The sequence below is a fragment of the Moschus berezovskii genome, chromosome 3 (assembly GCF_049115385.1).
Source record: "Moschus berezovskii isolate FMDL1 chromosome 3, NW_MosBer_1.0, whole genome shotgun sequence".
NCBI classification, from domain to species: domain Eukaryota; kingdom Metazoa; phylum Chordata; class Mammalia; order Artiodactyla; family Moschidae; genus Moschus; species Moschus berezovskii.
The window spans coordinates 70,852,416-70,877,731 of record NC_142462.1 but is presented as its reverse complement, the minus strand read 5'-3'; the positions used below and the strand labels follow the sequence as shown (position 1 = coordinate 70,877,731).

At 37.4% G+C, this 25,316-nt stretch overlaps 1 protein-coding gene across 1 annotated transcript in view; it reads right to left on the bottom strand.

The window, feature by feature from the left end:
* Nucleotides 1–25,316, bottom strand: part of DPY19L2 (dpy-19 like 2) — a 103,515-nt gene that overhangs the window by 8,804 nt on the left and 69,395 nt on the right. Inside the window, exons 16-19 of the mRNA XM_055420887.2 lie at nucleotides 24,139–24,185; nucleotides 17,541–17,565; nucleotides 10,352–10,471; nucleotides 9,257–9,431 (exon numbers count right to left, since the gene is read on the bottom strand). Of these exons, the coding sequence (XP_055276862.2) occupies nucleotides 9,257–9,431; nucleotides 10,352–10,471; nucleotides 17,541–17,565; nucleotides 24,139–24,185 (367 nt within the window). The remainder of the gene's footprint in view (nucleotides 1–9,256; nucleotides 9,432–10,351; nucleotides 10,472–17,540; nucleotides 17,566–24,138; nucleotides 24,186–25,316) is intronic.

The following is a 25,316-nucleotide window of genomic DNA, read 5'->3' as shown; positions in this document are numbered from 1 at the left end:
CCTTTTATGTCTTTTTCTGCTCTGATTGCTGTAGCCAAAACTTCCAAAACTATGTTGAATAGTAGTGGTGAGAGTGGGCACCCTTGTCTTGTTCCTGACTTTAGGGGAAATGCTTTCAGTTTTTCACCATTGAGGATAGTGTTTGCTGTGGGTTTGTCATATATAGCTTTTATTATGTTGAGATATGTCCCTTCTATTCCCACTTTCTGGAGGGTTTTTATCATAAATGGATGTTGTATTTTGTCGAAGGCTTTCTCTACATCTATTGAAATAATCATATAGTTTTTATTTTTCAGTTTGTTAATGTGGTGTATTACATTGATTGATTTGCGGATATTGAAGAATTCTTGCATCCCTGGGATAAAGCCCAATTGGTCATGATGTATGATCTTTTTAATGTGTTGTTGGATTCTGATTGCTAGAATTTTGTTAAGGATTTTTGCATCTATGTTCATCAGTGATATTGACCTGAAGTTCTCTTTTTTTGTGGCATCTTTGTCAGTATTTGATATTAGGGTAATGGTGGCCAGTCAATTCGAAGGGAGATCGATCCTGGATGTTCACTGGAAGGACTGATGCTAAAGCTGAAACTGCAATACTTTGGCCACCTCATGTGATGAGTTGACTCACTGGAAAAGACTCTGATGCTGGGAAAGGTTGGGGGTGGGAGGAGAAGGGGACGACCGAGAATGAGATGGCTGGATGGCATCACCGACTCTGTGGACATGAGTTTGAGTGAACTCCGGGAGTTGGTGATGGACAGGGAGGCTTGGCGTGCTGTGATTCATGGGGTCGCAAAGAGTCAGACACGACTGAGCGACTGAACTGAACTGAACTGGCCTCATAGAATGAGTTAGGAAGTTTACCTTCATCTGCAATTTTCTGGAAGAGTTTGAGTGGGATAGGTGTTAGCTCTTCCTTAAATTTTTGGTAGAATTCAGCTGTGAAGCCATCTGGACCTGAGCTTTTATTTGCTGGAAGATTTCTGATTAAAGAAAAAGATTTCTGATTACACAACCACCCCCTAGTGTCAGGGAGGAAATTAGACACTGAAGAGACCAGCAAACAGAAGCTAAAACAGAGGGAACCACCTTGGAAGTGATTATACAGGTTGTCCAAAGTCACTCCAAACCTATTGACATCTCATAACTCATTACTGGTCACTTCATTGCACTCAAGAGAGAAGAAATCCAGCTCTACCCACCAGAACACTGACACAAGCTTCCCTAACCAGGGAACCTTGACAAGCCTCCCGTCCAACCTCACCCATAGCAAGGAAACTACACAATAAAGAGAACTCCACAAATTGCCAGAAGATGGAAAGGCCACCCCAGCAATATAAGCAAGATGAAGAGGCAGAGAAATACCCAGCAAATAAAGGAACATGATAAATGCCCACCAACACAAACAAAAGAGGAAGAGATAGGGAATCTACCTGATAAAGAATTCCAAATAATGATAGTGAAATTGATCCAAAATCTTGAAAGCAAATTGGAGTTACAGAAAAATAATCTGAAGATGAGGATTGAGAAGATGCAAGAAAGGTTTAATAAGGATCTAGAAGAAATAAACGGAGAAGGCAATGGCAAGCCACTCCAGTACTCTTGCCTGGAGAGTCCATGGATGGAGAAGCCTGGTAGGCTGCAGTCCGTGGGGTCACTGAGGGTCGGGCACGACTGAGCGACTTCACTTTCACTTTTCACTTTCACACATTGGAGAAGGAGGTGGCAGCCCACTCCAGTGTTCTTGCCTGGTGAGTCCCAGGGAGGGGGGAGCCTGGTGGGCTTCTGTCTATGGGGTTGCACAGAGTCAGATACGACTGAAGTGACTTAGCAGCAGAAGAAATAAAAAAAGTCAATATACAATGAATAATGCAATAGATGAGATAAAAAACACTCTGGAGGGAACCAACAGTAGAATAACGGAGGCAGAAGATAGAATAAGTGAGTTAGAAGACAGAACAGTAGTAATAAATGAAGCAGAAAGGAAAAAAGAAAAACGAATTAAAAGAAATGAGGACAATCTCAGAGACCTCTGGGACAAGGTTAAATGCCCCAACATTCGAATCACAGGAGTCCCAAAAGAAGAAGACAAGAAGAAAGACCATGAGAAAATACTTGAGGAGATAATAGTTGAAAATTTCCCTAAAATGGGGAAGGAAATAATCACCCAAGTCCAAGAATCCCAGAGAGTCCCAAACAGGATAAACCCAAGGTGAAATACCCCAAGACACATATTAATCAAATTAACAAAGATCAAACACAAAGAACAAATATTAAAAGCAGCAAGGGAAAAGCAACAAATAACACACAAGGGGATCCCCATAAGGATAACAGCTGACCTTTCAATAGAAACTCTTCAGGCCAGGAGGGAACTCTTCAGGCCAGGGCATACTTAAAGTGCTGAAAGAAAATAATCTACAGCCCAGATTACTGTACCCAGCAAGGATCTCATTCAAATATGAAGGCGAAATCAAAAGCTTTACAGACAAGCAAAAGCTGAGAGAATTCAGCATCAGCAAACCAGCTCTCCAACAAGTGCTAAAGGACCTTCTCTAGACAGGAAACACAGAATGAGTGTATAAACTCGAACCCAAAACAATAAAGAAAATGGCAACGGGATCATACTTATCAATAATTACCTTAAATGTAAATGGGTTGAATGCCCCAACCAAAAGACAAAGGCTGGCTGAATGGATACAAAAACAAGACCCCTATATATGTTGTCTACAAGAGACCCACCTCAAAATGAGGGATTGAAAGTAAAGTGGTGGAAAAAGATATTCCACACAAACAGAGACCAAAAGAAAGCAGGAGTAGCAATACTCATATCAGATAAAATAGACTTTAAGACAAAGGCTGTGAAAAGAGACAACGAAGGACACTACATGATGCTCAAAGGCTCAATCCAAGCAGATATAACAATTATAAATATATATGCACCCAACATAGGAGCACCACAATATGTAAGACTAATGCTAACAAGTATGAAAGGGGAAATCAACAATAACACAATAATAGTGGGAGACTTTAATACCCCACTCACATCTATGGATAGATCAACTAAACAGAAAATTAACAAGGAAACACAAAAGTTAAATGATACAATAGACCAGTTAGACCTAATAGATATCTATAGGACATTTCACCCCAAAATAATGAATTTCACCTTCTTAAGTGCACACGGAACCTTCTCCAGGATAGATCACATCCTGGGCCATAAATCTAGCCTTGGTAAATTCAAAAAAATTGAAATCATTCCAAGCATCTTTTCTGACCACAATGCAGTAAGACTAGATCTCACTTACAGGAGAAAAACTATTAAAAATGCCAACATATGGAGGCTGAACAACACGCTGCTGAATAACAAACAAATCATAGAAGAAATCAAAAAAGAAATCAAAATATGCATAGAAACGAATGAAAATCAAAACACAACAACCCAAAACCTATGGGACACTGTAAAAGCAGTGCTAAGGGGAAGGTTCATAGCAATACAGGCATACCTCAAGAAACCAGAAAAAAAGCCAACTAAATAACCTAACTCTACACCTAAAGCAACTAGAAAAGGAAGAAATGAAGAACCCTAGGGTCAGTAGAAGGAAAGAGATCTTAAAAATTAGGGCAGAAATAAATACAAAAGAAACAAAAGAGACCATAGCAAAAATCAACAAAGCCAAAAGCTGGTTCTTTGGGAGGGTAAATAAAATTGACAAACCACTAGTCAGACTCATCAAGAAACAAAGGGAGAAAAACCAAATCAATAAAATTAGAAATGAAAAGGGAGAGAGCACAACAGACAATACAGAAATACAAAGGATCATAAGACACTATTATCAGCAATTATATGCCAATAAAATGGACAACTTGCAAGAAATGGACAAATTCTTAGAAAAGTATAACTTTCCAAAACTGAACCAGGAAGATATAGAAAATCTTTACAGACCCATCACAAGCATGGAAATTGAAACTGTAATCCCTCAGATCACTTTTAAATATTCATAACTAAGTCTCCTTAGTTTTTGTTTGACTTTATAAATATATACATTTCATCAAACCATTTCATTATGTGTTAGTAGTACTTTCTGGAGTAATACCATGTATAAATCTGTTGTTTTTTGGTTATAACTAGTGACACACAACGGAGAAGGCAATGGCAAGCCACTCCAGTACTCTTGCCTGGAAAATCCCATGGATGGAGGAGCCTGGTAGGCTGCAGTCCCCGTGGGGTCGCTAAGGGTCGGACACGACTGAGCAACTTCACTTTCACTTTTCACTTTCACACATCGGAGAAGGAAATGGCAACCCACTCCAGTGTTCTTGCCTGGAGAATCCCAGGGACGGGGGAGCCTGGTGGGCTTCCGTCTATGGGGTCACACAGAGTTGGATACGACTGAAGTGACTTAGCAGCAGCAGCAGTGACACACAAAATCTACTGTGTGACTTCAGTTTTAGTTGTATTTCTTGAGAGACAAAAAGACCAAATGGAAAGAAATAAATATGATTTATTGTAATCATATAATTAATGATTATATAATTAGGAAGATCATTATCACTTTTAATCAGCAAACTAACACCACCAATAAGAACTAGGTATATTACTCAGATCTACTGGAAATAACTGAATATTTATTTTAAAATAAAATTAACCATTCTAAGTGTAACTTTGAATGAATTTGTTGTTTGCTGTTCAGTCGCTCAGTCATGTCCAACTCTTTGTGACCCCATAGACTGCAGCACACCAGCTTCCCTGTCCTTCACCATCTCCCAGAGCTTGCCCAAACTCATGTCCATTGAGTCAGTGATGCCATCTAACCATCTCATCCTCTGTCAGCCCCTTCTCCTCCTGCCTTCAATCTTTCCCAGCATCAGGGTCTTTTCCAGTGAGTCAGGTCTTCGCATCAGGTGGCAAAAGTATTGAAGCTTCAGCTTCAGCATCAGTCCTTCCAATGAATATTCAGGATTGATTTCCTTTAGGACTGACTGGTTTGATCTCTTGGCCGACTCTCAAGAGTCTTCTTCAACATCACAGTTCAAAAGTATCAGTTCTTCAGCACTCAGCTTTCTTTATAGTCCAGCTCTCACATCCATATATGACTACTGGAAAAACCATAGCTTTGACTAGATAGACCTTTGTCCCCAAAGTAATGTCTCTGCTGTTTAATATGTTGCCTAGGTCTGTCGTAGCTTTTCTTCCAAGGAGCAAGCGTCTTTTAATATCATGGCTGCAGTCACCATCTGCAGTGATTTTGGAGCCCAAGAAAATAAAGTCTGTCACTGTTTCCATTGTTTCCCATCTATTTGCCATGATTGGATACCATGATCTTCATTTTTTCAACACTCAGTTTTAAGCCAACTTTTTCACTCTCCTCTTTCACCTTCATCAAGAGGCTTGTCAGTTCCTCTTTGCTTTCTGCCACAAGGGTGGTGTCATCTGCATATCTGAGGTTATTGATATTTCTTCCAGCAATCTTGATTCCAGCTCGCACTTCATCCGGTCCGGCATTTTGCATGATGTGCTCTACATATAAGTTAAATAAGCAAGGTGACAATATACAGCTTTGACATACTCCTTTCCCAATTTGGAACCAGTCCGTTGTTCCATGTCCAGTTCTAACTGCTGCTTCTTGACCTGCATACAGGTTTCTCAGGAGGCAGGTTAGGTGGTTTAGTATTCTCATCTATGAAGAATTTTCCATATTTTGTTGTGGTCAACACAGTCAAAGGCTTTATTTAGCGTGGTCAATGAAGCAGAAGCAGATGCCTTTCTGGACTTCTGCTTTTTCTATGATCCAACGGATGTTGGCAATTTGATCTCTGGTGCCTCTGTCTTTTCTAAATTCAGTTTGAACATCTGGAAGTTCTCAATTCGTGAAGCCTAGTCTGGAGAATTTCAGCATTACTTTACTAGCGTGTGAGATGCGTGCAATTGTGGAGTACTTTGAGCATTCTTTGGCATTGCCTTTCTTTGGGACTGGAATGAAAACCGACCTTTTCCAGTGCTGTGGCCACTGATGAGTTTTCCAAATTTACTGGCATATTGAGTGCAGCACTTTCACAGCATCATCTTTTAGGATTTGAAATAGCTCAGCTGGAATTCCATCACCTCCACTAGCTTTGTTTATAGTCATGCTTCCTAAGACCTACTTGACTTTGCATTCCAGGATGTCTGGCTCTAGGCAAGTGATCACCATCATGGTTATCTTTTTTGTACAGTTCTTCTGTGTATTCTTGCCACCTCCTCTCAATGTCTTTTGCTTCTTTTAGGTCCATACCATTTCTGTCCTTTATTGTCCTCATCGTTGCATGAAATGTTCCCTTGGTATCTCTAATTTTCTTGAAGAGATCTCTAGTCTTTCCTATTCTGTTGTTTTCCTCTATTTATTTGCATTGGTCGCTGAGGAAGGTTTTCTTATCTCTCCTTGCTGTTCTTTGGAACTCTGCATTCAGATGGGTGTATCTCTCCTTTTTTCCTTTACCTTTCACTTCTCTTTTTTTCTCAGCTCCTCCTCAGACAACCACTTTGTCTTTTTGCATTTCTTTTTCTTGGGCATGGTTTTGATCACAACCTCCTGTACAATGTTATGAAACTCTGTCCATAGTGCTCCAGGCACTCTGTTAGAACTAATCCCTTGAATCCATTTGTCACATCCACTGTATAATTGTAGGGATTTGATTTAGATCATACGTGAATGACCTAGTGGTTTTCCCTACTTTCTTCAATTTAAGTCTGAATTTGGCAATAAGGAGTTCATGATCTGAGCCACAGTCAACTCCTGGTCTTGTTTTTCTGCTGTATAGAGCTTCTCCATTTTCGGCTGCAAAGACTATAATCAATCTGATTTCAGTACTGGCCATCTGGTGATGTCCACGTGTAGAGTTGTCTCTTTTGTGCTGGAAGATAGTATATGCATTCTCTTGGCAAAACTCTATTAGCCTTTGCCCTGCTTTATCTTGTACTCCAAGGCCAAATTTGCCTGTTATTCCAGGTATCTTTTGACTTCTTACTTTTACATTCCAGTCTCCTGTGATGAAAATGATATCTTTTTTGGTGGTCTTGTAGAAGAAGGTCTTGTAGGTCTTCACAGATCATTCAATTTCAGCTTCCTTGGCATTAGTGGTTGGTGCATAGACTTAGATTACTGTGATATTTAATGGTTTGCTTCGGAAACAAACAGAGATCATTCTGTTGTTTTAGAGACTACACCCAAGTACTGCATTTTGGACTCTTGTTGACTATGAGGGCTATTACATTTCTTCTAAGGGATTTATATCACTTCATATGCCTTAAATTAAAAAATATATAAATAAATTGAAGTAAACATATCTTTATTACTGTAAGATTCAATAATTAATGATAAAAAGCTCTTTGACAAGAGTAGTAGTTCTCAGTCAGGAGTAATTTTGTTCCTGGCAACTTCTGGAGAATTTCTGGTTACCACACTGTTAAGGGAGACGTGCTGCTGACATCTGATTGGTAGAAGAAAGGAATGCTGTTAATGCTGTTAAATATTATTCTGCCAGTGTAAAGTGCCCTTTACACTGTAAAGTGTAAAGCCCCGAATATCAAAGTTGAGAAAATCTGGGCTGGAGGGACCCAAATTCAGGACCAGGGTCATCCAGAACAAACGAGGAAAGCCTGTCCAGCAAGCACTGGAACCACGGAGAAGAAACCGTCTATGAAACAGAGGGAAAGGGAGAAATACTCCTTAGCTGCTTCTGTCCTCTTGGGAGTAAGGCATCAAATATGAGCATGATAGGGAAACCACAGGATCTCTTCTATAATATATTTAAATCTCCAATTAGCCTACTGCATGTATTAGAAAAAAGTATCCCTTCTGATCTGACAGAACCTCACTAATACATGACTTGTGAGTGGACCACACTTGTCCTCTCAACTGAGCACCTTTGTGCTGTGTACAAACTATGCAAAGCTACATGGTAGACCTGAATGTAAGCTCCAGTCTCACCTTAACTATAGAATCTCAAGCTTCTTTTAATTAAACATGTGGTAACCATAAGAGAACTCATAATACAGAGATGAGAAAAATTGGTAGGATCAAAGAAGAGGCAAAAATGAGGTAAGAGTTTGTGGGAATTGTCTTAGAAGGATAAGTTGCTAAACATAGGCTTTCTTTGCAAAGAATCCAAGACAAACACTGGAATGCAAGCAAACATGAAAAGAACAGATACCTTTTAAAGCTTTGGAAAACAGGTGTAAGTGGCGAGGGGTGAGAGAGAGTAAAGGCAGTAACTACCTTGTACCTTACAGGGAAAAAATAAAATATTAATTCAAAAATTCTGATTAAACTAGCCTGGAAGCCCTAAGACTTATAGTCTAAGTGATAAGGCATTGTCATCTACACCCTTTGAAAGCCACAGACCAAATATCTGAGTTGAAGTTTATAAGCGTTTACCTTAACAATAGCTAATTAGTAAAATGATGACTACCAAATAAGAGATAAGAGGAAAGTGGCTCAAAGAATCACAGGATAAATTTAAATAAATCATAGTGAAGAAATTAAGCCAGAAAAAAACTGGACAGGACTATAGAGTAGTTGCATAAAATAGCATAGAACAGAATTCTCTGGAAAGGTATTTAAAAATGAAGTAAATATCAATCTGCTTGAGGTGGTCTAATATAAAGACTGTAAGAAAAGAAAAACTAAAAGAATATTTTAAACTGTTTAAAAGTAGCATGTATAATCATCTTTTTGAGATGAGTTAGTGAAAAAACCCGAATGTCCAAGATTTTAACCCTTCTGTATGTGATTGGTTTTATAGACATGGAGCAGAGGGTATGCACTGATGGAAGTAATGGGAGGGGTATTGTTAATCTCCCCACAGTCAAAACTGGTTTCTCCAGTGGCCCGTCACACGGTGTGAAAGTTTGTCATTAAAGGTTTTTTACTTTGAGGTGTCACTGTTACGATTAAAATACAATAATAATCTCAGAGTTATAGCATATAACTTGTGAATAATCATTAACTCTCCATATCAATTAAAATTCTTTTTGACAGGAGGGGTTTAAAGAGGACACAATGTTTCCTTTTGGAAATTTGACTTGGTGAACGCTGCAATTAACACACTAAAAATGTGTGACGGTATGAATGCATGTGCTTTTTTAAATTGTATATATACGCACATATATATATGAAATGACAACTATACAATATATACAAATGAATAACAACATATAATGTGTGTAAGTGTATGTGTGTTTGCTAGCTATACATACAATCAAAACAGCTACATACCTGGCCTGGTATTGTATTTGATCCACTGTATCAGTTCTTCCTGGGGCAAATTATTAAATTCACCTATTATGCTCCATTGATTATGGAGGTTTACATAACCTTGTATTGACATTATTGTTACAACACTGAGGATAACAAGCATAAAACGAACTCTGCAAAAAAGCCAGCCAAACAGCTGAAATGAAAGAAACCATTTATTTATAATTCTTATATGAACAGTGCTATTGGGTCAATAATATATTCTCACCTTTCTACCTAAACCAAGATGGATTACCATTTGAAACTAATAATATACAGAATATAATAATTATCTATTGCTTAAAACCAGCAACTATTTTAGAATTATATGATCCAGTTAAAAATGGAGCTTGCTTTCCTCTTGAAAGAATTAAAGAAGAAATACCTGATCCTTCCAGTACAGATTTACAACCAGGAGTTAAGGTTAGCAAATCATAATTCTGACATATCCTCGAACTAAATCCTGTAATATCTGGATGTCTTTTATGGACATCTTGAATATCTAGGGAAACACCATTAGTACTGACAATTTTTATCCTCTCAGGAATTTAAGTATTATGATATTCTAAGGCAAAACATTTATAATCAAAACCAAGTAAGGGGTCTCTAGAAGTATCTTGGTCCCCAAATTCTCGCTACTTTATCTAGCTGTCTTGCATACGAGCTACAGTAACAGAACCCTAGAAATTGACAATTTTTCCACAGATTATCCAAGCCCAACAGGACAAAACTAGAGCAATTGCACTGCGTCTTCTCTAGTATTTCAAGAGCACTTGAGGATAGTTTTGATGGGCCATGAAGCTGTTACCCTGACCTGAATTTCAAAAACTATATTAGTGAGAATACTAATAGAGGGGAAAGTCACAGAACTATCAGCTAAAATCTAGGAATAAATTTCAAAGCTACTTGAATTTGCTTTTCTTATGCTATAATGAATCACAAACTAGTACTTTAAGTCACTTAAGATAAAAAAACACTGAGCGCTTTTATGTTTTAGATTAATGCGCAAAACCATGATTAACTACATTGTAGTTGCCATAGTGTTATAGAGTAGTTATAAAAGAATGAATAACTTACCCGCCGAGAACATATCAGGGAAGCCATAACACACATGTGAGGTGTCAAAAAGAGCTTCAGCCTCATAATTAAAACGGCAAGGGAAGTAAATGCAAGCAACTGCAATGTGTGAAAAATTATCTATAAAAACACAAAACAAAATTAATTTTCACTTTATATTTTAAAATTAGTATATGTACAATAAAGTATATTAAAACTATTGTTATTCACTAGGACAAGGATCTTTTAACTCAGTAATACATCTATTAATATTCGTTCATTCATTCAACAAAGATTTATCAAATGCTTACTATATGCCAGGTACTGTTCTGAATGCTTTGGATATAGTAGGGTGCTAAAACAACACTGAGGAATTCCTGTCCTCATGAGACTCACATTTTAATACATTTAGTAAGGAGAGACAGAAAATAAATAGACGTATCAAATAACAGAACCTATTAAACAGTCTTTTAGAAAGTGGTAAGTATAATGGAAAAGGAAGTAGAGCTGAAAAGGAGACCAAAGTGCAGGGTGTGCTGTGAGGTCCCAGGCAGAAGTTGCAAGTGTACTTAGGATCATCAGAGTGGAACTCTTCAAAAAGGTGGTATCTGAGCAAGGTGACAAAGGGAGTCACAGAGACTTAAAACTATGGGATGCTTCAAAAATTTGTGATATTCAGTCAGCAACAAAAATCGTAACACAATCTAGATTATTTTAGAAGTAGTAGAACTGTATAAATATTTGTACTAATCAGTAGTACACCCCATTTTGATTAAGATGTAGTTTCACTGAGCTAAGTTTTCAAACAAAACTTTTCTAACAGACAGATTCATAAAACATCAACAAACTCCTCAGTACATAAATGGACGAAGAATTAATACAAGTAAAAGTAACTAAATATTCATGTTCTAAACCACTAATATTAAAACAAGGTAAATAGTAAAAATAATATTTTCATCTATAAAATTGACAAATATTAAATTGAGTATTAGAGAGGATGCCATGAAACCACACATTGTAATAATTGGTATATTTTTGTAATTTAGCAATATTTATCAAGATCCTAGAAAAGAGCCAGCCTTGGCTAGGGTCTAGCCAAGACCCTAGAACCAAACCAACCTAAATTTTGGTTCTAGGTATTTAAGGGAATAATCAAAACATAAAAATACTTCTACAAAGATGGTAACTGAAGTGAGTTTTTCACACCAGAAATAGAAACAAACTAAATGAACAATATAGAAGACTAAGTAAATGACTGCATTTTCACACGTGAAAAGTAAAGTGTTAGTTCCTCAGCTGAGTCTGATTCTTTGCGACCCCATGTACTGTAGCCCCCCAGGCTCCTCTATCCATGGGGTTCTCCAGGCAAGAACACTGGAGTGGGTTTCCATTCCCTTCTCCAGGGGATCTTCCCAGTGCAGTAATCAAAACCAGGTCTCCTGCATTTCCTGCATTGTAGGCGGATTCTTTACCATCTGAGCTACCAGAGAAGCTGCATTATCACATGTTATATAGACATTAATATATCGGAAGACTATTTAATTGTGTGGAACAGTTTTCAAAAACAAAGATCATGGCATCTGGTCCCATCACTTCATAGCAAAGATATGGGGAAAAAAATGGAAACAGTGACAGACTTTATTTTGGGGAGCTCCAAAATCACTGCAGATGGTGACTGCAGCCATGAAATTAAAAGACGCTTGCTCCTTGCAAAAAAAGCCATGGCAAACCTAGACAGCATATTAAAAAGCATAGCCATCACTTTGCCAACAAAGGTCCATTTAGTCAAAGCTATGGTTTTTCCAGTAATCATGTACAGATGTGACAGTTGGACCATAAAGAAGGCTGAATGCTGAAGAATTGACGCTTTTCAAATGTGGTGCTGAAGAAGATGCTTGAGAGTCCCTTGGACAGCAAGGAGATCAAACCAGTCAATCCTAAAGGAAATCAATCCTGAATATTCTTTGGAAGGACTGATACTGAAGCTTCAATACTTTGGCCACCTGACACAAAGAGCCGACTCACTGGAAAAGACCCTGATACTAGGAAAGATTGAGGGCAGGAGGAGAAGGGGCTGACAGAGGATGAGATGGTTAGATGGCATCACTGACTCAATGGACATGAGTTTGGGCAAGCTCTGGGAGATGGTGAAGGACAGGGAAGCTGGTGTGCTGCAGTCCATGGGGTTGCAGTCCTGTGGCCACTGCTGAGTTTTCCAAATTTGCTGACATATTGAGTACAGCACTGAACACGACTTAGCAACTGAACCAAAGTTTTCAGAATATAAAATTCTATATTTACAAAATAATATTAATTCTGTGAAAACCATTTATGTGTGTATAAAATATATACGCACAGGGGGAAAGGCTATAAGACAGTATACCTAAAAAGTTTACAGAGATTATTTCTGAATGGTAATTTTTCTGATTTTTCAAATTTTAAAAACATGTGCTATTCTTATAATCAGAAACATATAATTGATATTTAAAACATACTGGTATACGACCCAGCAATGCCATTGCTGGGCATACACACTGAGGAAACCAGAATTGAAAGAGACACATGTACCCCAATGTTCATCGCAGCACTGTTTACAATAACCAGGACATGGAAGCAACCTAGATGTCCATGGATGGAGGTTCGTGACATTGTACAGGAGACAGGAATCAAGACCATCCCTAAGAAAAAGAAATGCAAAAAAGCAAAACAGCTGTCTGAGGAGGCCTTACAAATAGCTGTGAAAAGAAGTGAAAAGCAAAGGAGAAAAGGAAAGATATACCCATTTAAATGCAGAGTTCCAAAGAATAGCAAGGAGAGATGAGAAAGCATTCCTCAGCGATCAATGCAAAGAAATAGAGGAAAACAACAGAATGGGAAAGACTGGAGATCTCTTCAAGAAAATTTAGAGATATCAAGGGAACACTGCATGCAAAGATGGGCTCAATAAAGGACAGAAATGGTATGGACCTAACAGAAGCAGAAGATATTAAGAAGAGGTGGCAAGAATACACAGAAGAATTGTACAAAAAAGATCTTCACAACCCAGATAATCACGATGGTGTGATCACTCACACTCACTCAGAGCCAGACAAAGATGGGCTCAATAAAGGACAGAAATGGTATGGACCTAACAGAAGCAGAAGATATTAAGAAGAGGTGGCAAGAATACACAGAAGAATTGTACAAAAAAGATCTTCACAACCCAGATAATCACGATGGTGTGATCACTCACACTCACTCAGAGCTAGACATCCTGGAATGTGAAGTCAAGCTGGCCTCAGGAAGCATCACTATGAACAAAGCTAGTGGAGGTGGTGGAATTCCAGTTGAGCTATTTGAAATCCTAAAAGATGATGCTGTGAAAGTGCTGCACTCAATATGCCAGCAAATATGGAAAACTCAGCAGTGGCCACAGCACTGGAAAAGGTCGGTTTTCATTCCAATCCCAAAGAAAGGCAATGCCAAAGAATGCTCAAACTTCCACACAATTGCACTCATCTCACATGCTAGTAAGGTAATGCTCAAAATTCTCCAGGCCAAGCTTCAGTAATACGTGAACCATGAACTTCGAGATGTTCAAGCTGGATTCAGAAAAGGCAGAGAAACCAGATATCAAATTGCCAACATCCGCTGGATCAGCGAAAGAGCAAGAGAGTTTCAGAAAAACATCTATTTCTGCTTCATTGACTATGCCAAAGCCTTTGACTGGGTGGATCACAATAAACTGTGGAAAATTCTGAAGGAGATGAGAATACCAGACCACCTAACCTGCCTCCTGAGAAACCTGTATGCAAGTCAAGAAACAACAGTTAGAACAGGACATGGAACAACGGACTGGTTCCAAATTGGGAAAGGAGTATATCAAGGCTGTATATTGTCACCCTGCTTATTTAACTTATATGCAGAGTACATCATGCAAAATGCCACCCTGGATGAAGCACAAGCTGGAATCAAGACTGCAGGGAGAAATATCAATAACCTCAGATATGCAGATGACACCACCTTTATGGCAGAAAGCAAAGAAGAATTAAAAAGCCTCTTGATGAAAATGAAAGAGGAGAGTGAAAAAGTTGGTTTAAAACTCAACATTCAGAAAACTAAGATCATGGCATCCAGTCCCACCACTTCACAGCAACTAGATGGGGAAAAAATGGAAACAATGAGAGACTTTATTTTCTTGGGCTCTAAAATCACTGCAGATGGTGACTGCAGCCATGAAATTAAAGGACATTTGGTCCTTGGAAGAAAAGCTATGACAAACATAGACAGCATATTAAAAAGCAGAGACATTACTTTGCCGAGCAAGGTCTATCTAGTCAAAGCTATGGTTTTTCCAGTAGTCGTATGGATATGAGAGCTGGACCATAAAGAAAGCTGCTGCTGCTGCTAAGTCACGTCAGTCGTGTCCGACTCTGTACAACCCCTTAGACGGCAGCCCACCAGGCTTCCCCGTCCCTGGGATTCTCCAGGCAAGAACACTGGAGTGGGTTGCCATTTCCTTCTCCAATGCATGAAAGTGAAAAGTGAAAGTGAAGTTGCTCAGTCGTGTCCGACTCCTAGCTGAGTGCCGAAGAACTGATACTTTTGAACTATGATGTTGGAGAAGACTCCTGAGTGTCGGTTAGGAGATCAAACCAGTCAATCCTAAAGGAAATCAGTCCTGAATATTCATTGGAAGGACTGATGCTGAAGCTGAAGCTTCAATACTTTTGCCACTTGATGTGAAGAACTGACTTATTGGAAAACGCCCTGATGATGGGAAAGATTGAAGGCAGGTGGAGAAGGGAACAACAGAGGATGGGATGGTTGGATGACATCGCTGACTCAATGGACATGAGTTTGAGCAAGCTCTGGGAGTTGGTGATGGACAGGGAAGGCTGGCCTGCTGCAGTCCATGGAGTCACAAAGAGTCAGACACAACTGAGTGACTGAACTAAGCTAAACCAGATAAATTTATTACCTTCTGTCTTCCCTGCACACCTGCATCCTTTGTCTTCAGCTAGCTATTCCTCTATATACATTTTAAAAACCTTCTCCAACTACCACATCCCCTCCACACAGATTTAATCACTTCTGTACTACTTTTATATCTCCCTTTGTCATTGCACATATATTTATATGTTCTCATTTTTTCCTTCTACTATATACCTTCATTTCCACAGAAGTAGAAACCTGGTGTATAGTAGGCACATAATAAAGATTGAATGGATAAATATACACAATTAACACAAGAGAGGAAAGTGGGCAAAATAAGAATAAATGTAGAAATGAAAGACAATGAGAAGGTAGCAAACTAATGTGAAAAAAGGGAGGCAGAAACTTAAGGAATACTGTATGGAATTAGGTGGTTGCAGAGTGAATGACAAACAGCATAGATTTTGTTGCTACACTGCCTGGATTGATAGTACTTGGCTCTACAAAGCTCAGGTCACTCTAGCTTTCTGACTTTAGGCAAGTTACTGACCATCTCTTTGCCACATTTTTTTTTAATCTGTGAAATAAAAAGTAATAGTATTTACATCAGTGGGTTGTCGTGAGAATGAAACTATTAATGTATATAAATAACTACTCCCCCCGCCGGAGAAGGCAATGGCAAGCCACTCCAGTACTATTGCCTAGAAAATCCCATGGATGGAGGAGCCTGGTAGGCTGCAGTCCGTGGGGTCGCTAAGGGTCGGACACGACTGAGCGACTTCACTTTCACTTTTCACTTTCCACTTTCACACATTGGAGAAGGAAATGGCAACCCACTCCAGTGTTCTTGCCTGGAGAATCCCAGGGACGGGGGAGCCTGGTGGGCTTCCGTCTATGGGGTCACACAGAGTCGGACACAACTGAAGTGACTTAGCAGCAGCAGCAGCAGTAGCAGCAGCAACTCCCCCCCCAACCAAAATACCTGGCACACAGGGAGCAGTAAAGTGCTGACTACTCCTCTGAGAGCACTGGAAATGGATTGGGAGTGGATAAATTCAAGATTCACTGCAAATTCACTGTGAGACCTTAGGTGAACTATTTCATTTCTCCAGGTCTCCAGTTCTTGGCAGAGACTCTTTGCTCTTATTCCTAGAAACAGCAAGATTCCACTTCCCAGCCTCACTGGCAGTCAGGTGTGGCCATATGTCTTGAGTTCTGGCTGTGAGCAGGAAGAGATATTTGTCTATCTTTTCCAGGGCTAGCTCTTACAAAGCCTCCAGTGTGTAGTGTTCTTTTTTCTTTGCTGGCTTGTACAAATCAAGCCTGAAAACCACTCGTTAAAGATGGCAGAACCATAGGTGGAAGGAATCTGGGTCCCTGAAACACTGCTTGTTGGAGAACCACCTGCTAATCCACAACTCTGGTTTTAACTTTATGTGAGCAAAGAATTAAACTTCCACTGAGTTAAGTCATTTTGATGCTATCATTTATCTTTAACAGCTAATATCATTTAATTAACATGATTTTCTTATTTTCAAAGTGGGAATAATATTATGAGACTCAAAGAGCACAGTACATGGCACATAGTAACTATTCAAAACATATTGTTTATCATCATAAGCTATCCCTATTAAGTTCTATTACTTAGGAAATCATATTTCTAGCCCATGCTGTTCTTTCTCTTATTGCAAAACAATTTAGCACCATAAAAAAAGACTATCCTGTTTTGTTCTCCATTGAAAAATTAGATGTATTTGAGAGCAGGAACATTGCTATACCATCTGTTGTATCCTATAACACTGCTAAGATTATAGCTGATTGACCATCAAGTCTTTGTGTGGCAAAGTCACCAGTCACAGTACCTACTCTGATGGCCCATAGCTGATTGGCTCAGCAGCCTAGAAATTAATGTTTATTATTGTTGAATGAATGAATGAATGAAGGCAATTTAATTTAATCATACTCGGTGGTCATAAACCAGCTTTCTGGTTGTTAAGTCCTTCAGTTCAGTTCAGTCGCTCAGTCATGTCCAACTCTTTGCGACCCCGTGAATCACAGCACGCCAGGTCTCCCTGTCCATCACCAACTCCCAGAGTTCACTCAAAGTCAAATCCTTACTACTCTTCAAAACTGAGAGCAGCTTAAAAAGTGGGAAGGATCAGCAGAAATTTACTACCAGTATTGAACCACTGTAGCACTGCTGATGGTGTACCTGCAGCAAGGTTATACCTTTGTGAACATCCTTGAACTTAAAAATAATACACAAATCTAGCAGAGATTAAAATGAAAGCTTTACCTCACCATGTTCAAGGAGCTGTTTTCTGGAATAAAACAAAAATATTCTCTATTAACTGACTGTTCATTATACTATGATTATATCAGAATGAACTTCCACTTATTTATATATTTTAAATAAATTAATATATAAATAAAGCTGTTAGATAAAAATTACTAAGTTCTACCAAAAATTACTAAATTAGATAAAAATTACTAAAAGTCATGGAAATTTAAAAGGCATGATTTATAGTCATTCTATTTAAAGTATATCAAAATGCTCTTCTTTGGTTAAGATAAAATGGGTTTTACTGATTGCTAAATACTACCACTGGAGAAATAAATAATAAAAAGAATATTTATTAAATATTCAATCACATACATATATTATGCTTTAGATAAGCACTATTGTGACTTTTGAGTTATTTTTATTTTTCACAATTATAAATATGAACATTCTTGTACTTAAAACTTTGTAAGCATCTCTGAGTAGTTCCTTAGGATAAATTTCTACAATGAAAGTTTTTGGGTAAAGCATATAAATATTTTTAGTTCCACAAAAGTTGTTTGACAAATTTTCTAAATATTTATGTCTAAAAATTTACTAAATTTTTATGGCATTCCTACTGTGTTCCAGACACTGCAGTGAACACAGTGTGAACAGAATAGATCCTGTTCTTATTCTCCACAGTTTATGTTAGATTGGCAAGAGGTACAAGACTGCTTATTTTATTGCCCATTGTAAAGACAATATTTCACTTTTATAACAAAGCTTTGTAGTATAAAAGGCCTTCTCATATGGATTTTGGGTTTAGCAAGAGAAGTAAGACAGTATAAATATGAGAGTATGAAGTATAAGGAAGTTCAGGGGCACACAGATCCAGAGATTAAAAAAAAAAAAAAGAGTAGCGAGGGGAAGGCCTCTTAGAAGAGTATTGAAATCACTAAATTATTTAGTCAGCTCCTTCCTGACTTCTGCAGTCAAGGGTGGAAGTGGGGGTGGATGGATGGGTTTCCACATGTCCAGAAACCTGTCAGTCACAACAGAATCCTGTAGTGAGTGATTGCATGTAAGGGAGAGGCCTGGTAGGTAAGTATTACAATCGCCAAAGACCCAAACAATAACTATGGATACAAATAAATCTAGTAACAAATTTAGAATATCAGTATAAGACCAAATCATGAGAAACAAATAGGATGAAAGAAAAACACCAAGATAAATGAGCAAATGAACTCTCAAGAAAGTGTTAATATAAGTAATAAGAGTATTAAATGAAAGCTCCAATTATTATCTTCACAGATGCTTAAGAGAACACTGCATCCATACAAATAAAACAAGCTGTAATAAGAAAGAGCTTCCAGAAATAATGAAAAAACTAATTTGCCAAATTTAAAACCTCAAAAGAATATCAAACAGCAGTGTACACAACTGAAAGTTGTGAAGATGCATTCATGAAATTCTGAGAAGAGAAAAAAGAAATAAAAAATATGATCAATGTAATAATAGATGTTCAAAAAATAGAGGCTAAAGCAAAAGAGAGAGGGAGAGAGAATATCCCTTGAGCTAAAGAAAAATTTGAGTGTTCAGATTAAAATTTCCATGAATAATTATATAAATAGGGCAGAAACTATTTAACGAATAACAGCTGAAAACCTGAAAACTCTGGAGAGATAGATGGACAATCACGTACATGAAGCTCATAGGTAACTCCCCCCACACACTGCAAATTCACTAGATATATTATAATAAAACTGTCAAAAGCAAAAAATGAACTTTGAAAACAAAAAATCATGCCATATAATTTCTCAACAGAAACCTTGTAAGCCAGGAGAGACTGGGATACTTAAAAGTGCTCAAATAAAAAAATCTGCCATCTAAGAATACTTTACCTAGCAAAGCTGTCTTTCAGATGAAGGTGAGAAAGACTTTCCCAGAAAAACAAAGTTGAGGGAGTCATCATCACTAGACCTGCCTTATAAGAAATGCTAAAGAGAGTCCTTCAAGCTGAAATGAAAGAATGCTAATTAGTAACATAAACATACATGAAAGTATAAAATTTTCTAGTAAAAGTAACTAGTCAATTTCAGAATACTGTAATACTGTAAAAGTGGTGTGTAAATCACTTAACTCTAGTATAAAAAGACCAAAGCATTAAAAAATAAATATAGCTACAATAATTTGCTAACAGATCCACAATATAAGAAGATACAGATTGTGACATCAAAAGCATAAAATGGGGACGAGGGAAGTAAAAAAGCAGAATTTTAATACATAAAAGAAGCTAAGCAGTTATCAGCTTAAAATAGACTCACAACTATAAGATGTATTATGATAAACACACAGCAAAAACACATAACAGATATACAAAAGATAAAGGAATCAAAGCATACCACTATGAAAATCATCACATGATAAAGAAAGACAGCATGAAAGGAAGACAGACACTACAAAACAGAAAGAAAACAAGATGGCAAAAATAAGCCATCCCCATCTATCAATAATTAAGTATAAATTGATTAAATTCTCTAAAGACAGAGAGTGGCTAAATGGATAAATAACAAGACCCAATCATGCCGCCTATGAGAGTCTCATTTTAGTTTTAAGGATACACATGAAGGATACATACTTTTAAGTGAATGAATGGAAATGGAAAGAAAGCAAGGGTATATATATATATGTATATATATACACATACATATATATACAATCAGGAGAAACAGCCTAAGTTGATAAATGTAAAAAGAGATACAGGATTCCCCAGGATATCCAGATCAGGCCTGTTGGAAATTTATCATCAAACCTTTGAGGATGACATACCACTTTCGATGATCACAAAGATCTAGGATCTTGATAACATATAAACTTTAGATTAAAAAGTCCTTGAGAGGTCTCCTTCCCATCTCTCTTTATTACTTGCATGTGTCCTCAATAGGTTTCTAATCAGCATATTTTTCCTCTGCAGACACTACACCCAGGAAAAGTCCTTCCTGGCATTAAGGGACAGAAAGCTACTGAAACTGGAAAACCTCTCGATCAATGCTGCTTTCAGAGAAAGGTCTTGATCAAAAGGGAGAAAGAAAAAAAAAATAGAAATCTCAATTAAATAGGAGTTGGGAGACAAGAAGGGGGAACTTTCATGCCCTGAAACAATAGCAGAGTCCAACAAGAAGAAGGATTCTTCTTCTTTCCTGGCAAGTATTCAGCCAATGAAAAGCCATGAAATTTTTGCTTACTATAGCTCTCACAACTTTGTTTTCCCTTCCATAAAAGTGTTCTCTTCTCCTTGCTGTGCAGGGACTTGCATGTGGCTCACCATGGTGGTAAACATCAAAGTGCAATCCTCTGCTGATCCCCAATAAACCCAACTTTGCTGAAGAAATTATCTGGCAGTCCAATTGTTTTAGGTCAGCAATGAATAAAGTAAATGTGGTATGTGTGTATACTCTAATACAAGAGTATTATTCCACCATAAAAAAATAAAAGAGAAACAAGGAAATCCTGTCATTCGCAACTACATGGATAAACCTGGAAGGTATTATGGTATGTGAAATAGGGCAGACAGGGAAAGACAAATATTTTATGGTATCACTTGTATGTGGAAGCTAAAAGTGACCCCCAAAAACATAAAAGAAAGAACAGAATGGTAGTTACCAGGGTCTGGGGACTGCGCATAATGACGTGATGCTCCTTAAAGGGTACAAGCATTTAGTTATAAGATGAAGAACTTCTGAGGAAGTACAGCATAGTGACTATAGTTGATAATACTGCATTGTATACTTGACATTTGCTAAGAAGGTAGGCCTTGAGTATCTACACACACACAAACACAGTAACTCTGTGAGGTGATAGATGTGTTGAATGTGTTAATTAACTTGGTTGTGGTGATCACGTCACAACATTTATGAATATAAAATCACTGCATTATATACTTCACACATATTTATTTTGCAAAAATGAAAACTATGAAAGAGAATATGGCGAACTATTTTTATGATATTGATGTGGGGAAGTGTATCTAAGCACAGAAATTAACAGAAAACAGAGAGCATGCAGTTGTGATTGTACAGAAATTTTAATCTTCTATAGAGTAATAACCATTAATAAGTTATAAACTGACATTCTAGAATAAAGCATGTTATATATATAACAGACAAAAGATTACTGTCTATACTATAAAAAGACACCATAAATAAATTTTCAAATGGACAAAAAGAAATACAAATAGCCAACAGACATATGGAAAGATGTACTTCACTGGTAAAGATGTAAAATTTCACTTTGTAAAATGAGTTACTTCTTAAAAAACTACCAGTAAGAAAATGTGATTAAGAAAACTTAGTAACATTGGTGTTCATAGACATGCACAGAAATGGACACTCTCACCATTATAAGCTCTCAGTATCCATCAAATTGTAAAATATTCATAGCTTATGATCCAGAAGTCCCATTTCAAATATGTTAAATATTCTAAATACTGAAATAAGTGTCCAAATGAATGTGTATAAAGTTTATAATTACTCATAGCATTGGCTGTTATGACAAAAAGAGAAATATAATCTAAACATCCACTAATGTGAGAATGGCTAAGTACATGACAGTCACTCATGATAATGAATAAATAAAACATGGGGACTACTATAAAATATGAACAAGATCCCCAAGAGAAACTGTTAAATAAAAGTAAAGTTACAGAATAATACCAGTAAAAAAAATACATTGTGCTTTCAGAAGTATTTTCTCAAATGATACATACTAAGCCATTTACAAACAGCACTAATTGAGGAATACAACTAAGAGAGGGGAATATGTCTTCTTTTCTTGATATACTATTTATTCTGATCGTATCACCATAAGCATATTGGCCCTTGAATGACACAACAGTGAGGGGTGCAGTTGAAAGTCTGAGTATAAATTACAGTAGGCTCTCCATATACTTGGTCCCTCTGTATCCTGAAATTCAATCAACCACAGATATAGTAATAGTGTAGGGTTTATTACTGCAAAAAGTCTGCAAACAAATGAAACCATGCAGTTCAAGTCCGTGTTGTTCAACAGTCAACTGTACTATTTCTGTGGTTTAAAGGCCCCTTCTGCCCAGATACCCATAGAGAGCCAGAACTTTCAGGAATGGAATCACCAAGAAAGACCTCCTTATTTCCACCAACTTGCCCCCTTCAAGTCTGTCCTCCACATTGTTGTTGTTTCAGTCACTAAGTCACATCCAACTCTTTTGTAACCCCAAGGACTATAGTCGGCCAGGCTCCTCTTCCTCTGTTCATGGGATTTCCAGGCAAGAATAGTAGGGTGAGACATTTCCTTCTCCAGGAGTTCTTCCTGACCCAGGGATGGAACCCGCATATCCTGCATTGACAGGTGGATTCTTTACCACTGACTGAGCCACGATACCCTCTCAATTTTTTTGAGACAGCAGCCATGTATCCCGGGCTTCCCAGGTGGCACTGGTGGTAAAGAACTCACCGGCCAGTGCAGAAGACATAAGAGACCTGGTTTTGATCCCAGAGTGAGGAAGATACCCTGGGGGAGGGCGTAGAAACCCACTCCAATATTCTTGTCTGGAGAAGCCCATGGACAGAGGAGCCTGGAGGGCTACAGTCCACAGGGTCGCAAAGAGTCATTCAAGACTGAAGTAGCTCAGCACACATGCCATGCACCCCTTCATCTTCTATTATTCAATTAAATATCTCAAGTCTCTTAATGCACTCCTTATGTGAATAGTTTTCGGAGCTCTAAAAACATAGTTTTTAGAATGTCAAGACACATTCTCTGGGCTCCATCTGACCAGAACAAAGTAGAGTAGATCTATTAACTCTACTCTTTTTTTTTTTTTGGAAACAATTTCAACAAATAAGATTTTTACCGTTTCAACTATAAGATTCTAGTTAATTCTTCTGGCTACCATACAAAGTTGTTTACTGAAAATATAAGCAGAGGGAATAGGGTTCATGGAAGTCCTGTGCACTAATTTTACAATTTTTCTGTAAATTTAAATTGTCCTAAAAAATAAACTTTATTAAAAAAACAATAAATCTAATGACTATATCTACAAATATAATGCAATTTGAGTTAAAATTTTTTCTCAGAGGAAGTTTTCCTCACAATTTATATCTCATGTCCTGTAACAGTGTGTGATTTAGTTATATTTTGCTTATATTTGTTTATACCATAATTCTAGTGACTACTAAAACCACAAATAAATGTAATAAAAGTTTTAACAATAAATGTAGGAAAAACTATTTCATGAATACTCAGAAAAGCAAGTTGCTTTCTCTGAAAGTTAAAAAATATCACCAAAAAAAACACTTCAGCTTACTTCTGTTTACTGACTTTAAATTGTAGTGGTATATTAAATTAAACCAATTTAAATTTTGAGTTAATTCACAAATATAAATCCTTCAAAACAAGTCCAAATACATAAAAGGAGACACAGCCATCATATGGCTTTGTCTTCTTTTTTTTTCCAAGATGAAGAAATCTAAGTTTGGTTCATGTTTCCTTTTGTAATCATAATGGTGAAGTTCAATGTACATTCATTTGGAAAACTGATATTATAGTAAGTTATTTAATAACTGAATACTAAAAACAACTATGATATAATTACCTTAGATAAGTGTTTGCACATAAGACACACAGAATATCACGAAAAGCCTGTGAACAGAATCAAATTGATGAAACGTCTAAGGAATTAAGTGATATTTAAAACACCCTGATTCATTAACAAAGACATCCCTACTAGAAAGAAGTATTTTCATTGTTAAAACAAGTCCTTGGGAACAATTTAGTTCCAGCTCTGCCTTAGGAAAGCAGTATCTTGAAGTTGTAACCTCCTTTTCTATGAAAATAAAAGGTATTAGAGTAAATCTTTCGGGTCCACAATTCTAAGGCTTATATGGGTAACTTCTGACTGGAGTTTAAGTTTATATTTTACTGGATGCAAGTGAGCTGTAGTTGGGGGATTGGTTTCCACAAAGGAGGCAGGTTCCTCCAGGTATTTGAGGCTATTTTATCTCGAACTTCTAAGAAATTAGGACTCTTTATCTCTGTCTACAAAGACTATATTCCTACCTCAAACTCATGATTATTATAAAATTAGCTGTGGCATACCTGCTTCCCTGGTCTACCTCAGCCTGAAGTGGCTGCTACAGAAGGCTTAAGAGCACTTATCAAGATGTATCAGCTAATGATGAGAGAGGGAGGAGTGAAGATGAGTATGAAGCTAACGTTGGCCAAAGAGGTTTCAGCAGCATTTATAGACAAGAAATTTATAAGAACTTAAAATTCTGTACTCTGCATGATATGTGGCTTATAACTCACAGATAAAACTGAAAAAATACATAATAAAATTTGGACTCAAATGTTAAATCTAAGTTTAGAATTTTTAACTTCTCTCATTGATCCAAGAGCATTCTGCATGGAAGAATGTTTCAAATAACAAAAAGGAGATTACACTCCTTTTGACAAGCAAAAGCCTATTCAAAGGTATAGACAATAGAACGCACACATTTTATAGGAGTCTAAGATTCAGTAGTGTCACGGTAAAATCATACTATTCATGCCTTGCTCCTTTCCTTCCCAAAAGTGATTTCACACAAGTGAAAAGTTAAATGAACATCAGAAGTATCCCTGAAGTGGAAAATAAGCCATAACAGGACAAATAAAGACTGAGGCATTTACGTGGATGCAAAAGTGGAGTTAAGGTTTAATGGCTGCAGGGATGGTTATGTCTGTGTAGGTGTGTGATGGGGATACGTGTGTGTGCGTGCCAGCTACTGCACAAAT